The sequence below is a fragment of the Triturus cristatus genome, chromosome 4_2, assembly GCF_964204655.1.
Source record: "Triturus cristatus chromosome 4_2, aTriCri1.1, whole genome shotgun sequence".
Lineage (NCBI taxonomy): Eukaryota > Metazoa > Chordata > Amphibia > Caudata > Salamandridae > Triturus > Triturus cristatus.
The window spans coordinates 736,718,235-736,734,651 of record NC_140586.1 but is presented as its reverse complement, the minus strand read 5'-3'; the positions used below and the strand labels follow the sequence as shown (position 1 = coordinate 736,734,651).

Genomic DNA, 16,417 nt, shown 5'->3' with positions numbered 1-16,417 from the left:
TTCTTTGGCCGTTCTGTCCTCCAGGACTTTCTGGTGTGATCTTGGTTCGCAGACCCACCACCTGGGTTGGTATTGCTTGGGTATCTATTCTAAGGTGAGGAATCTAACTAACGTGTTTCTTTCAGATGAACAAGTTACTTACCTTCGGTAACGATGTATCTGTAAGAAACATTAGTTAGTTAGATTCCTCACCGACCCACCCATCCTCCCCGTTCTGCGAACTGACATCTAGGGTTAAGGCTATCCCTTTCAGGGCCCTAGAATTTTTTGGCACCAGTGTCGGTCTCTTGCATGGCTCTGCGTTCCTGGCGCGGAAGGCTATGTACAAGAACTGACGTCAGCGCGCGAGGGCGGCGTCTAAGTACTCCGACGTCATTCCGGCGCACGACGACGCCGATGACGGGCGCGGAGCCGCAGACGACGCCTAGCGACGCGCAAGGGGTATTGCTGACGAAAAATCTTCGGATCCAGTCTGACGCCTGGGGATATTCTAAGGTGAGGAATCTAACTAACTAATGTTTCTTACAGATACATCGTTACCGAAGGTAAGTAACTTGTTCAATTGGGTCAGTGGCAGACCCCTCTCCCACCCAGATATCACAGTGGTGACAGACACTTGAAGGGTTGTGCAGCCATCTTGCAGAGGTGGAGATCATAGGAATCTGGCCTCCAGCAGAGACTCGGCTCCACATCAACTTGTTGGATTTGAGAGCAATTCACTTGGCATTAAAATTCTTCCTCCATCCATTAAGGTGACGCTGGTTCAGCTGTTCATAGACTGTACAGTGGAGTCCCGGATTCTGTACCAGGAGGTTCTGCATGACATGACTGGAACGTCCGGACATTTTCCTGGTCATGCAGCACCTTGCGGAATCCTAAATACCAGGGCAGATGAATTTGGCTGTCGATGCCTCTCTGATGTATAAGGTGCCTTCACCCAGAGGAGGTAGAGGCTCTTTTCTACCGACTGTGGAGAACCTTGGTTAGATCTGTTCTCCACTGCTGAAAGTGTGCAATCTCACACTTCTGTGCATTTGAGTTTTCAAGGCGGCTCTTCCTCGAAGAATTATTTTGGCTTGAGTGGAGCGCCAGACTCCTGTATGCTTTTTTTTCCATACCACTCCTGCCCTGCATTCTCAAGGTCAGGACTGACCAGGTCAGAGTCATCTTAGTGGCTCGGGATTGGGCTCTGAGTATTGGATTCTGAGTTCGCTGAACCCAGGAGCGCTGTCGGAGAGTTAGTGGGACCCTTAGAAGGAAGTTATTGACCCAGGAAGGATTGGCTTGTGGCCTTGACAACCAGCAACTGGTAGTCCAGTGGTGACTGTACTTCGGTCAGACCGTAGAGGACTTCATGTGTAGTCAACTTTGCAGCCAGGACCTCCTCACCATCTTGTGGACCAAGGGATCCCCACAGGAAGACCTCCATTGACCGCATCACACCTACAGCATCCTTGGAACATCTTCAGCATCCTTCATCCCTTGCATCAGGACTACTTCATAGGAATCCATTTCAAACAGAAATAAAGTGCCTGGAAATGCTAAAGGATTGCTTCTTCCTGAAGGTAACTATTCTTGAGGATCTGGCTGGTCCCCTGACTAGTTCCCTGCCGGAACTGGTCGTCCCAAGTACTTCTTACAGACTGCATTGACCGTTACTTAAGTTTCCTTTGAAAATGTTTCTAAGTGTTCAGTTGAATTTGCCATGGCTTGTTTGGGGTTGAGTGAAATTGCTTTGAATTTTTATTGCTTCTAAAATCAATATCTCTGGAAATCTCTGCTGAGTTCTAGTGTCTAAATTCTTTTTAAAATAATCTATTTTTATAAATCGGTGTCGGACTTCTTGATTGTTGTCGTTTTCTTCTGCAATTGTTTTGCTGCTGTTTAAATCCTTTACTCTTGTTCCTTGTTTAATCCTTGCTGCACAGTGCCACAGCTATCGAGGCCTGAGCTGAGGGTTTTCCGGATAAAACCTATTGGACCTAAAGGGGTTGTTAAGTGTATTACATAGTGAGGTGGCACAACCACATCATATAATGCACCCCATTTCCTCACAACCATATACGTCTGCCAATAGAACAATTTTGTGATTTAGTGCACCAGGAAACAGATTTATCCTCTTTCTGCACCTTTCTCTGAAGTTCTTTTGTTTATGGTATCACTCACCCCGCAAGGCCTTTCTTTGGCCACAGTTAAAGGGTACCTTTCGACGATCTCTGCTTTCTTGTGGTTACTGGACTAACCTTCCCTGTTCAAGTCTTCTATTGTGACACTTTTTCTAAAAGGTTTACAATACCTCTTTCCCCTTTGACCTTTTATTATACCCCAATGGGACTTTAATTTAGTATTCAAATTCCTTGCATGCTCTCCTTTAAGCCCATGCATAATAGTCCTCTCAGAATGCTGACCATCAAAACGGTCTTCTTGTTGGCCATAACATCAGCCAGGAGTATTAGCAAGCTCTAGACGCTATCTGTACATCCTCCATATACCCCTTTCTTCCCAGAAAAACTGGTTCTTCGTGCCAGTGCTTCTTTCTGTCAAAAGTGTTAATGCTCTTCCACGTCGGCTAAAATATCATACTGCTGACTTTTTTCCCACCTCACCCTTCCAACAAAAGAGGAGCGACTCCACCGCCTGGATCCAAAATGTGCGTTGTTGTTTTACATTGATCGTACCAAAGATATCCGGGTGGACGATCAAATCTTTTTGCGTTTGCTGGACCAAAGAAAGGAAAGGCAGTGCAGAAGAGAAACATTTTCATATGAATAGTACTCTACTCAAAGATCTGTAACGCATTGGCCAAAAAGCAACCGTATGAAGGTCTACTCGCTTATTCCACCTGGGCCAAGGTCGCAACCGCTGCGTTAGCTTGAAGAGTTCCTATTCTGGATATCTCTCCGGAAACCACGTGGGCATACTGCACACTTTTACCAAGCACTACAGCCTAGACTGTCCAGGGAGGTATTGCTTGGGCATATTTTCAAAGGTAAGGAATCTGTGTCAAGAAGTCTCTATCAGATAAACAAGGAACAAGTTACTTACCTTGATTATGCCTTACCAAGTAAAGCCTATCCAGCCAGAGATTCCTTACTGATCCTTTCCGCTCAGTGAACTCAGATTTCCATCTCAAGAGGACCTCATTTTTGGTGCACTGGTCACAAATTCTCACTATGGCTCCATGCTCCTGGTGTGGAAAGTAGTCACAAACTAAGGTAAGCCTGCTGTTGTGATGCCTATATAGGCACTTTGCACGTCACTTGTGGCGTGGATGACGCCGGTATGCACTGCCTACCGGTGCACAGTTGTAACGCCTGTGCATATTGTAATGTACGGAGTCTGCGGCTAAATGGTTTCCAAGATAAGGCGGTACCGAAGGTAAGTAACTTGTTCTCTGTTTGAAAAGGAGAAAAAACGTTATTGCTCATGCAGTATTTAATACTACGCACTAATTTACATATATATATATATATATATATATATATATATATATATATATATATATATATATATATATATATATATATATATATTTATATTTTATTTTTTCAGGTCAGTAGATTGCCATATGTTCAAGAGGCATCTACATGTTTCCGGGCGGAAGACAAGTGTGAGCACTTCGCTTAGAGTGTCGTGGATTTTGTGCCAATATGACTATATAGTCGCATTCCCATATTATGTGTAGAAACGTGCCTTCTTGACTCCATTGTCGCCGACAATCTCTGTGTCAGCACTACCCATGCGTACCAGACAAGGCCCTGTGACATATACTCTGTGGAGAATTTTGAGTTGTACCAGCCTGAGCCTAGCTGAGATTGCTACTACTCTTGGGGAGGACACTGCTTCCTGCCAATCTTCATCATCTAGCTCAATGCCATCCCTTAACCATTTCTCACGTAATGGTCCGAGTGGGTCTGCCGTATTATTGATCAATTTCTTATAGGTTAACGAAATGACTTTCTCGGGTAGGTGACCATCCAACAATCGATCCTCCAGTGGGGAGGGTTCTGGATGGGAGGAGACTTTCGGGAAGTGGGACTGTATTGTGTGATGGATCTGGGTGTATCTAAAGTGCCGGATCAAAACGTCGACGCTACCCCCTACCGCACCTGGACCTATTTCCCCTTTCCCATTACCCCTGTTTACAGCCTTAAGGAAACTCTCCTTACAAATTCAAATGAATAATTTGCATGTGGCCAGGTTGCATCTAACTGTTTATTGATGATCAGTTTTGTACAGTCTGGTAAATATATGCCCTTTACTTTTCTACACACTTTGAGCTCTCTTGACCCCTATATAAACACTTGAGCACTCCTTACACGTTCCCTAGAACATTTTCCTACCTTCTTGACCCTCTAATGATTGTTTCTTTAAATGACTAAATAAATATATTGTAATAATACTTAGTGGTTTTTTCTGCACATTTATTTTCACGATTTACAGACATTTGGGAGCTATTTAATGTAAGCTCAAATAAGTTGTTAATTCTATTAATCTAACTCTTCCTTGAATAATTGGTCCAGGACCATTGTTTCTTCTTGGATCGTAGCTGCTTTCCCAAGTACCCCATGTACTCTACGCAGGTTCAGCGCCGTATTACGGTGCGGCATGAAGCCTGACTGATCAGGATGGACTAGACCGCCAATTACTTTGACTAGACGGTTTGAGAGGAGCGTGGCCAGAGTTTTGGGCTCTGCATATAGAAGGGAAATCTGCCTATACGAGGTGCAGTTGGTTTTGGGTTTACACTCCTTATGTATAGTGACCAGCGTGGCCACTCTTTGATCCATTGGCAGTGTCCCTAACTCCTTGCTCTCTTCAAACATGGCTTTCAGGTACGAGGCTTATTTGTCGGGCTTAAGTTTGTACAGTTCAATGGGTATGCCATTGGGGCCAAGGGCCTTCCCAGAATGCAGTGTTCTAATGGCCTCTGCTATTTCGTCATTTGTCAATGCGCTTTCTAAGAAGTGAAGGTCTTCGTCCAATAAGGTGGGGAGCGCTATATCACGCAGTAGATCGTGTGAGTCATCTTCCGTGTATGGTGTACTGGCCGTGTATACCATCTTGAAATGAGTTGCAATGTCTTGTGGGTTGGTTATAAGTTTGCTATCTGTACCTATTCGTTCTAGTACCAGTCAAGTCGCCATTTCCTTTTTGTCAAGCCTGGCGATTTGTTTCCCCCCGCTTTATCTCCCAGGTCGTATATTCTGCCCAACTTTTCCCTCCCAAGACTTTTGGCTCTGTCAGATGCTAGAGCTTTGTATTCGTCTTGTTTAAGGTGCAGTGAGTGGAGTTTTTCGTGTGTTACCTCTTTTTCTAATTCGTCTTCTAGTCTGTTGATTTCTGTCTCGGTATCTACAATCTCTGTCTGTCTTCATCCCAGCAATTGGCGACAGTGCCTGTCCCCGTATTACTGATTTAAATGTCTCCCACAGGTCCGGGAGGATTCTACCGACCCCACGTATTCTTGGAAATAATTGTCAATGGCTGTGTGTATTGCTTTACGGACTCCAGGGTCTCGGAGATACCACGGGTTGATGGAGGCAATCTTCCCCACCTTTGCCTAGCTGAGGACTACTTGCCCCCATATCGGGGAATGGTCAGAGATCCCTCTAGCTAAATGTTTGATTTTGTGGATGTGAGCAGCTTGTGAAGTGGGAACTAGGATATAGTCTATGCGGGAAAGGCTATGATGGGCCCCGGAATGGAAAGTGTGTTGGATTCTTTCTGGGTTGTACGTCCACCACCAATCCACCAGCCCTAGCGCCTCCAGGAAGTCAGGTAGCCATCTATTAGATGACCCAAGCTCATTTGGTGGGTGTCGGTCTAATGTACCTGAGGCCACTGAGTTGAAGTCCCCCCCCCCCCTCCCACCCAATCACCAGTACACCGTCCGGTAATGAGAGTAAGAGAGTACCCAGGTCTCTAAATGTAGTGACCTGGAGGCCAGGTGGCACGTAGACTGTCATAAGTGTTAGCGTGTGGCCTTCCCATAAACCTGTCACTCCTATGTATCTGCCCCGGTCATCTGCCCGGGTGGAGCTCACAGCAAGGGGTAAAGGAGTTTCTTACCATAATGCCCACTCCTCGTGAGCTGATTGTGAATCCTGCATGCGCCACCAATTTGTAACCCCACTTGTTTAATGCCTTACAGGAGTTCCCCACCAAGTGCGTTTCTTGAAGCATAATAAAGTCAGGGGCCTGCATCCTCTTCCCCCCCCCCCCTTCCCCCTCCCTGTGTCTTTCTGAAAATGAAAATACAGACAACAATAGAAGAACCCCATAAACTGTCGCTTCCCTCCCTGCTACCCTGCTGCATAGGTTCGAAACTACCCACATCCCCTACTAGCAGAGTGCCTGTCGCCTACATAACTCGTAGTTTGCTGCAGGGGCTGTAGTGTGGTGCCGCCCTAGGTTCCCCAAGGCCTAACTCTAGCCCTCACTAGGAAAGGGGCATTACAGTACATTATTGGTTTCGCCGTGTCCACCCTCCTTGGTAGACTCTACCCCTTTGTCAAAGAGCAAGCACTATACATTACTGAGTGTTGCAATGAGTCTCTGGGTCTGCTGTCAGATGGGAGGAGTTCATTCTCCGCTGGTCACTATGGCCGTGGGGCTAGTGGATCTCGATCTCCAGGATGTCATGCGTCTTTTGTCTGGCTCCGTCCGACCATCAAGGGAGCTCAGTGGACGCACTCGGGAATCGCTCCAGCTATCTGCGGTTGCTGATCTCTTCTTCGGTGTGGTCCCTTCATCTAGCCACGCTTGCACATCCGATGGGGTTGTGAAGAACCATGATTTACCATCTGCTATAACCTTACGTTTTGCTGGAAAAATCATCATATATCTGATTCCTTTGTCTCTGAGGGCCCGCTTCACTCCATCGAAGGATCGGCGTTCTTGCTGTACCTTGAGGGTAAAGTCTGGGAAGAATCTGACGGCTGCATTTTCATAACGGAGATCTCCTTGTAGGCGTGCCGCCTGCAGTGTATTGCATTGCGGTCTCTGTAGTTGAGGATTTTGGCTATAGTTGCCCTGGGAGGTGCTCCAGGTTTATTTTGTGTTTTCTTGTTGTGGGCCATGGCTTTTGTTTTGCCAATGTTGATGGTCAGACCGTTGGCCAGGGAGTAGACCTTCATGATGTCTAACAGCAGCTGCAGCCCCAATTGGGTGCGGCTGACCAGTACCACATTGTTGGCGTAGAGAAAGCTGGATATTGCCTTGCCACCTAATTTAGGGGCGTGGGAGTTAAAGGATTGTAATTGCTCCGTCAAGTCTGCCAAAAAGAGATTGAAAAGGGTCAGTGCCAGGACGCACTCCTGTTTTAAGCCGCGAGTGCTTGGGATTTTCCTGGAAAGGTGTATTCCTGCACCTATCTTGACCCGCACTCGTGTCGTTATGGAGCGTAATGAGCGTACTCAGCAGGCTTTGAGGTGTTTTTCTGCTATCTAACTTGTGACACAGCCTTCCCCGGTCAAAGCAGTCAAATGCTGCTTTGAAATCAATGTAGCAGAAAAACATGGGTGTGTTAGTGACACGAGCTGGGTCCATTAGAAGATAGATTGCCAAAATATTTGTGACTGAGCTAGACGTTTTTGAGAACCCTATCTAGTTATAGGGTATGGTAGCATTACTAGAAGCCCATGATGATATCTCCTCAAGCACAGTTCCGGCAAAATATTTGGCCTCATTGTCAATCTCGGCAATTAAACGATAGGTGGCTGGTAGTGATCTTTCTCCCCCCCCTCCGCCCCTTTGAATATTGGAGATATAATCAAGCCTCTCCTCAATGCAGGCAGGATTCACGTCCTTCTGATCTGTGCAAATACCGGTCCTAAGGTTTCTCCTCAAAAGACTAGGTCATGTTTGAAAACCGCCAGAGAAATGCTATTGGGGCCCAGTGCTCCTTCCTTTGGCGTTTTGATTCAGAATGTTTTCTACACTCACCTCATATGATTCTTAGGTTAACATTGAGGCTGAAATTCCCCAATATGCTTGCTGGGATGATTGAATTGTTCAGTTAAATATTTTGCCCTTGTGGCTTCTGGGATATAGGAGCCAATGCCACTGTGGCCAAGTTGAAGCAGTTGGTTAACCGAGACACAGAATCTGGCGCAATTGTTACACCTTAAGTCAGTGTGTAGCTTAGCCCAGAATTCGGCTTCCTGTGCTCTTTTTATTGACCATTTTAGTTTCTTGGTCTGAGTTTTGTATAGTCTTAAGGCTGAGAGGACGAACAAATCGCCCGGTCTTTTCTTCAGAGTTTGCAGTACTTCGTTTATTGCAGTTTGGAGCTGCCGGAGTCTTTGATCTTGTGTTGTACCTTTCCCCTCCTTAAAGGTTTTACAGGTGAGCTTTGGTTTGTTCGCTTTTGCATATGCTACCTGGAGTGTTTTTATGAGGGTCTCCCACCTAAGGACTTCATTAGCATCTTCACAACTGAAATTCTGGAGTATGTCCACTATGATTGCGGGCAGTTGCATTAGAATGGCTGGAGTGATCTTGATTCATTTGTAATTTATGATGTAAGTTTTGTCCATTGTCTCCACAATGTGTTTTGGGGCTGTTAAGTTTGGAGAGATAATATCTCTTGTGGAAGGTGGTTGCTACCTGGTCTGTCCTTAATTTGAAATGAGTGGACATACTGAAATACTGAAAAAGTCAGAAAGGTATAATCCAGGCTTGTGCTGGTTCTGTTAGTGGTAAGTAGCGGTCGGTGGATTATCTCCTGCGTATCTACCATTCAGAGCCCTAAGGCTTAGATGTTCAAGGTCATCCGGCAAATGGTGTCTTATTTTTGTTTGAAACCAGAGTGTATTTTTACCTTGCTCGTGTATCTTCCATTGCGCTGTTTGGGCTACTGCTACAGCTCCATGTGTGGAGATTGAGAGGTGGCAGTTTACTGCATTTCACCGGCCACCCGAAGTGGTAGATGTCATCTGTGCCATCAATCGTCTTTCAACAATGTCTATTTATGCTGTGCACTGGGATAAATTTGTGGCCTGGTGTCATGTCTGCCCTTTAAAAGCCAAACGATTGGATGTTTCACTGGTTTGTCTTTAGGCCAGAAAGGCTTTTCATTGGGCTCTATTACAGTTTATTTTTCAAGCTTTTCAACCTTTTTGCTTTTACTAGACCGGTCGTCCTTGTTTAAATCGCCTGTTGCGATTTTACACTTATGATTCCTCCCAAAACTGTGATGCTACAGTTGGACCTTAACATGGTCTTAATGTTTCTCATGTGTATGGTCTTTGAGCTGATGCACAACTGCTCATTGCATTTTCTGACAAGATGTACGCTGATGATTCTCCCGGGTCCAGCAGACTTGGTGCAACTTTTGAGCATTGAGTCCTGGTCTTATAGGCTGCATGGGGGCGAGGAGCGACAATCCGATGATCTCAGCTACCAGCTCACCAGACCAGCTACTTCACCATTTGTGGCCATGTGCTGCGAAGAGGAAGTCAGTCAGCTCACTCTTGGGGTGTCTGCTTCTAGCTGGGCTCGGAGGACGACTTCTCCACAAGCAGGACACAACAGGCACAGTCTTTTTCTTCTCTAGTCCGGGTGCAGAAGAACTTTAGTTCAGTCTTTCCTTTGCTGGGTCCTTGGTGCTTTAGGGCAGTCCTTCAGTTCTCTTCGCCAGTCCAGCGAGATCAGAGTTCTGGCTGCCAGGGGTGCACATTTTATGCCCAGAGTGCCCTCAGGTGAGGTCGCGGTCACTAGCCAATGGGCTGCTAGGCTCCATCCTGACTGATAACTTCCTGTGAAGTGTGGCATCTAGCTATCCCAGGATGCTCTATTCTACCACCCCCAAGATGGCAAGAACCTTCTCTTGGCGTGTGGCGCTCTGTAGTCTGCCCTAGAGGTGTAGCTTCTTTCCAGAAGGAGGTAACACCTCTTCTAATGGCAGGCCTCTATTGTTGTCCAGTGTTGTTTCTCTTGCCATTGATTATTTGAAAAGCCTAAACAGTTTTTTAATCAAATTACCTGCTTTCACCTTGAGCCAACCTAACACAATACTTCACACTGCTTCCCGATTGATCATGAACATGAAACACCCTCAGTGCAGTTTCTTCGATACATCTCTGCCACTAGAAGCTAGATTCACAAGGGTCTAACCATATCACCCCAAACTTGAGACTCCTCAGTGATTCCATGCAAACAAATTGAACATTTCCAGAGAGCTACAAAGATTATTCATTTTATTTTTTATTTAATCATTTATATAGTGCGCCCAGAAGAGTCTGTATGATTGTGCTTTGCATGCATAGTAAAGTGCTCAGAATTACGTCAAGGGAAGAGGGTTATACACTTTTGAATCCTAACTTAACAAATACCTACTTGCTGTGCAGTCCAGTGATACACTTTGTATACTTAGTCTAGGAATTGTCTGAAAAGGTGAGCCTTGAACTGCTTATGGACGATTGAGAGTGAAATAAATGTTCCAGGATCAGGAGGTGAAGAGGTCTAGGGTACAGTCGCTGTTCCAGAGAAAGATTTTTTCCATACTTTCGATGTTATGAATTTGAAGAAGAGGATTTTGAGACTTCTAAGACCCTTTGAAGTCTCAGAATATATTTAAACGGGCACCTTCCCAGTCTTTTCTTGGAGCTGCAACCATACTTGATGCCTTTCAGATCTGTTCTTCTAAAGTATTTTTTGTGGCAAATATTGTTCTTGGTGCATTAGAATGCACAGTTCTCACGGTTCTCTCGCTGTATCAGTTTTCATGTTTGAAAACCCAGATCACATACTATTTCCGTCACATGTCCACTGTCCCAATCCCATGCCGTCCTTACATTAAATTAAGTCTTAAACTTACGTCACCTCTAGATGTGGTGCATATATGAGACACTATAAATAAAATGAGTATTTACGTATCGTGGAATTAAGTAATGTGTTTATGCATTTAGCTATCATGATCCCAGTCTTAACCCCATTTCAGCACTTGGTAACATAGGAGAAGTTTGACTGCAATGTTTGAGTAGTTCTGAAGAAATAGCCTCTTACAATTGCAGCATCATTTTCTTCTTTGTGCCCTGTTGTGTGCTGTAAAGTGGTGGTCCTTGGTTCTAGTTTGTATATGTGGCACCATCCTAGCAAGACACTTATAATCAATTGAAAAAACTAGCATGTATTTCTAAAATGTGTTTGAAATTATTTGTGTTTATTGCCTTGTTACTGTGAAATTTCATAAATATTTAATGTGATATATGTTTTGTAAGCTTCCATCCTCTTGAATGCCTCGTGCTCTGTCATACCTCACTCGCTTGACTGTTTATGAACTTGAACACATATAATAATTTTACAAGGTTAATCCATCTTGAGGCTGCCATGCATTTGAGATTCAAGCTCTTGGCCACCTTTGAGTAGTGCATGATTGTATGTTTATCGTAAGTTACTCTTCGCTACGAATACCTTGAGAGAGGAGTATTGTGACAGAAATGCTTGTTTTGCGTTTGTGTCAGAAAAACTAATAAAAAAGTGTATTTACATTTTTAGGTAGTTCTTCCCACCTTTATTCTTGAAAAAAGATCACTTTTGGAAATGTATGCAGACTTTTTTGCACATCCGGACTTGTTTGTGAGGTATGTCTCTAACAATTGCCTATACATTTTTTCAGTTTTGTTATTTACATTTGGTGTGAGACGAGAATCCCTTCTTGGTAATAGTTTGGTGTGGTGTGGTTGACAGGAAATCTGAATTAGGCCTGCTCACTTGACACAAAAATAGTGATATCTGTTTACTCTATATGGTCAAAGACACAAATGCCCCATCATTTTACAACCTAGTAATTCAACCATTTAGACTTAAGGAATATATCACATTATTTTGCAAATACGGCAGCCAACGACAGGGCCACTGTGTTCCAGATGAAGTGTGGTCCTCTGATAATCCAACATAAAATAAGTCAACGTTTTGCCAGAAAAATGTGAGGATGCTGCAAAACAACACTTTTTAAATGAGATGGTTGTACAAAAAAGCAGGACAGTTGTACTCCCTAGCTTCACTCACTAACCTCATGCTTTCAGTTTGGGCACAGAAATGCTTTAAACATACAGGGACAATATGACTTGCTCATTGTCATCATAATATGTACATGTAGCCAGTTGTTAAAACACATGCACGGATACAGAAAAGAGCATCAGACATATCACAGATAATTCTTGATGTGTTATATATAAAGACTGAGTAATATACATAGTAGCTCCATACAGTTTGCCCCTCAGATTCTAACAAAATGAAAGCAGAACACTAATGGGAACTGTGAGTAATTTGGAGAAGGCTGTGTGATTTCCCTGTCAGTCAGTTAATCAGTGGGGCAGGTTGAGCATTAAAGAGCTCTTCTTATTGTACTGATCGGTTTTTTAATGAGATATCTATTTGAGAAGAAATTGTTCCTATATTCTCATCTCCAGAAAACCTGGTGACGGAAAGGGTGTTAATTACCTACCTCAGGCAAAATTAGAGGAGGTTTGAAAATGTATGTGAACATAAAGTCTATATTGTAGTGAGTTCTAGCATTACCTGGAGTTTTTCACAAACAAGACCGTAATTTGAGAAACCTCCCTCCCGAAAAACAATGCCCTATTTCACCAGTGACTCCCTTTCTCATTATATTTTCCCTTCTGCCTTTTATATGTTGACTTGTCACTCTTCTTGCAAAGAAGGCTTTTCTGGGCATATTATGCTTGCAAAATGATTGTGTAATCAGTACCGTAACACATTGCAGCATGCTGTCATTCAAATCAATCTTTTTTTTTTTTTATATATTTTTTTGAGGTAATGTTGAGATTTATAAAAAAAAATTGTTAATAGATTACACATTCTGTAATAGACAACTGGTTTCAATTTGGTCCGTTTACACTTCACCATCAAGTCACAACCAATCGTAAATTACTTTGCCATTCTCTAATCTGACTTAATCTCCTGTTCCCTATTGTTATCTCTGTAGGACTGGCGCAGGTTCCCCCTCTATAGTTCCATTTTCCCCAGATCGAATCCCACTTTTTTTGGGCAACCCCTGCCCCTGTATATCATCCCTCTGTGATCATACATGAATCCAAGTCCTTCACCCAGTCTCGTAGTAGCGGTGCCTTTGGAGTCCCGCAGTGTCTAGCTATATTGCGTTTTGCTATCCTTATTCCCAGTGTCACCCACATCTGATCTTTCCGGCTCAAGTATGTCTCCTCCCAAACAGTCAGGAGGCATAGTTTTGGATTTGGCCCAGCTATCCCCCCACAGACTGCTGCCATTGTGTTCTCCAACTCCTGCTAATAGTTCCTTATCTCAGGGCAGTCCCAAATCAGGTGGTAAAATGTGACATCCTGCCCACAAGCTCTCTGGCAATATTTCTTCAGTCCTTTATTCATTTTAGCCATTGTAGTTCTAGGTAGGTAGATTCTGCGGAGGATTTTCATTTGGATGAGCCTTAATTTAGCTGAAATGGCTACTTCTTGTGGAGATTCCTGCGCCTCTTGCCAGTCATCATCGTCCAGTACACCTAAGACCCGATGCCAGAGGTCCTAGAGTTTTTCCAGGGGGTCGGAGTAGTTCTATATTAGCTTTTTATATGTCCGGGAAATTGCCTTCTTGTCCATATATTCTGTGAGGTGCCTGTCCTCTAGGGGTGAGGCCTCCAGGAGGCTAGTTCCCAATGAAATAGCTGTACGTAGGGCGTGTCTCACCTGGAGGTATCTAAATGATGCGGTCGATGCCATGTCATATTTTGACTGAAGTTCCCCACTTCCCCTCTTTTCCATAGATCTCTCACTGTTGTGATGCAGATGAGATCCCACTTTTTGAATTCCTTACTTGTGTATAGTCCCCCCAGTCTCTCACTTGCCCAGAGTGGTGTATTTTGAGTCAGTTTATCATTCTACCCCAACCTTTTGTTCCCTCTGTGCCAGAGGGTGTTTGTGTGTTCTGTGGAACCTGTCCGCTTTGTCCCCTTTGGTTTCATGTAGAGGGCTCTCAGGTATCCTCCCTCTCCCAACAAATGCCTGTCCATCCTATATTCCGGATTGTCCTGGGGGGGTCTGTGGTTGGTTGGTTAACCACCATGAACTGTGCAGCCCAATAGTAGTTTTCTAACTGTGGAAGTGCAATACTCCCATAGTACCATCCTCGTACTAACTTCCACATGGCTATTCTATGGGGCTTCCCGTCCCAAAATAAGTCTTGGATCTCGCTTTCTACCGCCTGGAAGAATGTTGGTGAAATTACAAATGGGGCGTTCTGTAAGGCGTATAAAAAGCGTGGCAATGCCATCATTTTGTATAGTGCCGCTCGTGCTAACATTGATAACGGGAATATCCTCCATTGTTGGGCGTCACTGTGTAGGCACGTCAGTGGGGTTTGTATGTTTTGTTTGAAGAATCGATCTAGGTTATCTGTCACAAATATTCTTAGGTATTTGAAGCTTTCTGTTACCAGCGCAGCCTCGCAGGTAGGACTGGGGGAGTTCTGCTTAACCCCTTGCATGCTCATGACGGAACCACTCCGTCATGAGCCACGGGCGCCGTGTGCTCATGACGGAGTGGTTCCGTCATGCTGCGGCCGTTGGCGGCCGCTCCGCCCACGCGGCGCTGTTTCCCCGCCTGTGCGGGCGATCAGCGCAAGTGGGTGGAGTCATGACGGAACCACGCCGTCATGAGCACAGCTCGCCCGTGACTCATGACGGCGTGGTTCCGTCATGAGCATGGCGGCGCCGCGCTCTCCCCAAATCCCCCCAGCGCTGCGGCGGAATTCGCGCCGCAGCGAAGGGGTTAATAGCTATATTGTGGATTTCAACAAATTGATAGAGCATCCTGATTGCTCTCCCAAATTTAGGTGGATGGTCATGATTCGGGCTATCAAGTAGCGGGGAGAGGCTAAATATAACAGGATGTCATCCGCATATAGCGAAATGCGATCTTCCCATTGTCCTGGCAAGCGGAGGCCTCAACTCAATCATTTGTAACGGTCATCTACAGACAAGTTGAGGCTTCTTGTTTACAAACAACTTCTTGTGGACCACACTAAAACTTACAGTACTTCTTGACTAGCCCATTGCTTAATGTTGGCTAAAAATGCTGTCACTCATTTGCTTGCTTCTTAGTTCATGGCTTTAATTCAGTTTCTTGTATATGTCCTTACCCTGGAGCCTATCTTCTTCAACTTTCTTTTCATTAGATGAGTTGCATTATTCAACAGCTCACATTCAACAAGTTAATTTGACTTCTTTCTCTTAAGGCATTACGTCAGAGTTCTGTTCTCTTCTGTCTTTGATTCTCCCAATACCGCCCAACCCAGCATACTCCATGCTGTTTCCTCTACTTCCACCCAGACACCATCTACTTTATAGCTTTGCCCCACCCCATCCTTTTTTTTATTTTTTTTAAACATATTTTATTTTGCCAATTGACTATCACAACGCAGGGCTCTGTACTCCAGAGACATCTGCCACATCACACATACATATACATGAAAGCAAACGACAATTGTATATTGAAAATCAAGATGTAGGACAAAGGCAAACTAGATGATAACTAGTTACTCCACCCTTAACTTACCCCTCCCTCTCCCAACTCACTACATCCGCTTAATCTTGTTCTCTGTCTAAAACAAGCAAAATGTCCCACCCTAGTAGCTCGCACCCCCATGCCCTCCCCCTCTCTGCAACTGGACCATGCTAGTAACTACCCCAATGAATGGGTCTCCACCTCTGCCGGCGGCTCTAACCATATTCCCCGATAGTCCAAATCTTAGTGTTTGCGTGGGCATCCCCTGGCCACAAAAATGGGTTGCTCCAGCCCCATACAAAAATCCAATCCATTCTTCCATACAGTCATTGAAGGGGCCCGTGTCGCCTTCCACTCCCTAGCAATATCCAGTTTCGCCAGCGTAAACCCCAACAGCATAAGATGTGGTTTGTAGATATTGCCCCCTATTCCTTCCATAGCATGGAGTATCGCCAGCTGCGGTGTTCGAGGAAGTTCCTACCCCAGTACCTCTGAGAGGCATGCAAATACTCCCCTCAAAAAACCGATCTAAGGACGTACACTGCCAAACAGTATGCCGGAAAGTGCCTTCCTCCCTACCACATCGAAGACACTCTGGGGAAGCAATCAATCCCGCCCGCCACATTCGTGTTCTTGTAAAGTAGACCCTGTGAAGGTATTTGAACTGGACCAGACGGATCGCTATTGCCGCGCCCCGTGGAGCGGTCAGTGCCTCCGTCCAGTCCTCCTCCTCTAGGGCGCCCACGTCAGTCTCCCAGTCCCCCCGAAGTTTTCGCAGTGTGGAGGAACAGTGGGTGACCACGGATTGGTATATCCGAGAGATCTTTTTGTCTTTCAGGTCCCCCATAAAGACTTTCGCCTCCAGTGGGCTAAATTCAGGGAGAGACTCCAAATCCTCCAGGGTCGGAGACAGG

The 16,417-nt window shown here is 45.0% G+C and overlaps 1 protein-coding gene across 12 annotated transcripts in view; it reads left to right on the top strand.

Moving 5' to 3' along the window:
- OSBPL9 (oxysterol binding protein like 9) overlaps nt 1–16,417 on the top strand; it is a 1,355,357-nt gene that overhangs the window by 1,059,567 nt on the left and 279,373 nt on the right. For all 12 annotated transcript variants that reach the window (XM_085602637.1, XM_085602632.1, XM_085602635.1 and 9 more), the window contains one exon: nt 11,503–11,588. In XM_085602637.1, the coding sequence (XP_085458763.1) occupies nt 11,503–11,588 (86 nt within the window). The remainder of the gene's footprint in view (nt 1–11,502; nt 11,589–16,417) is intronic.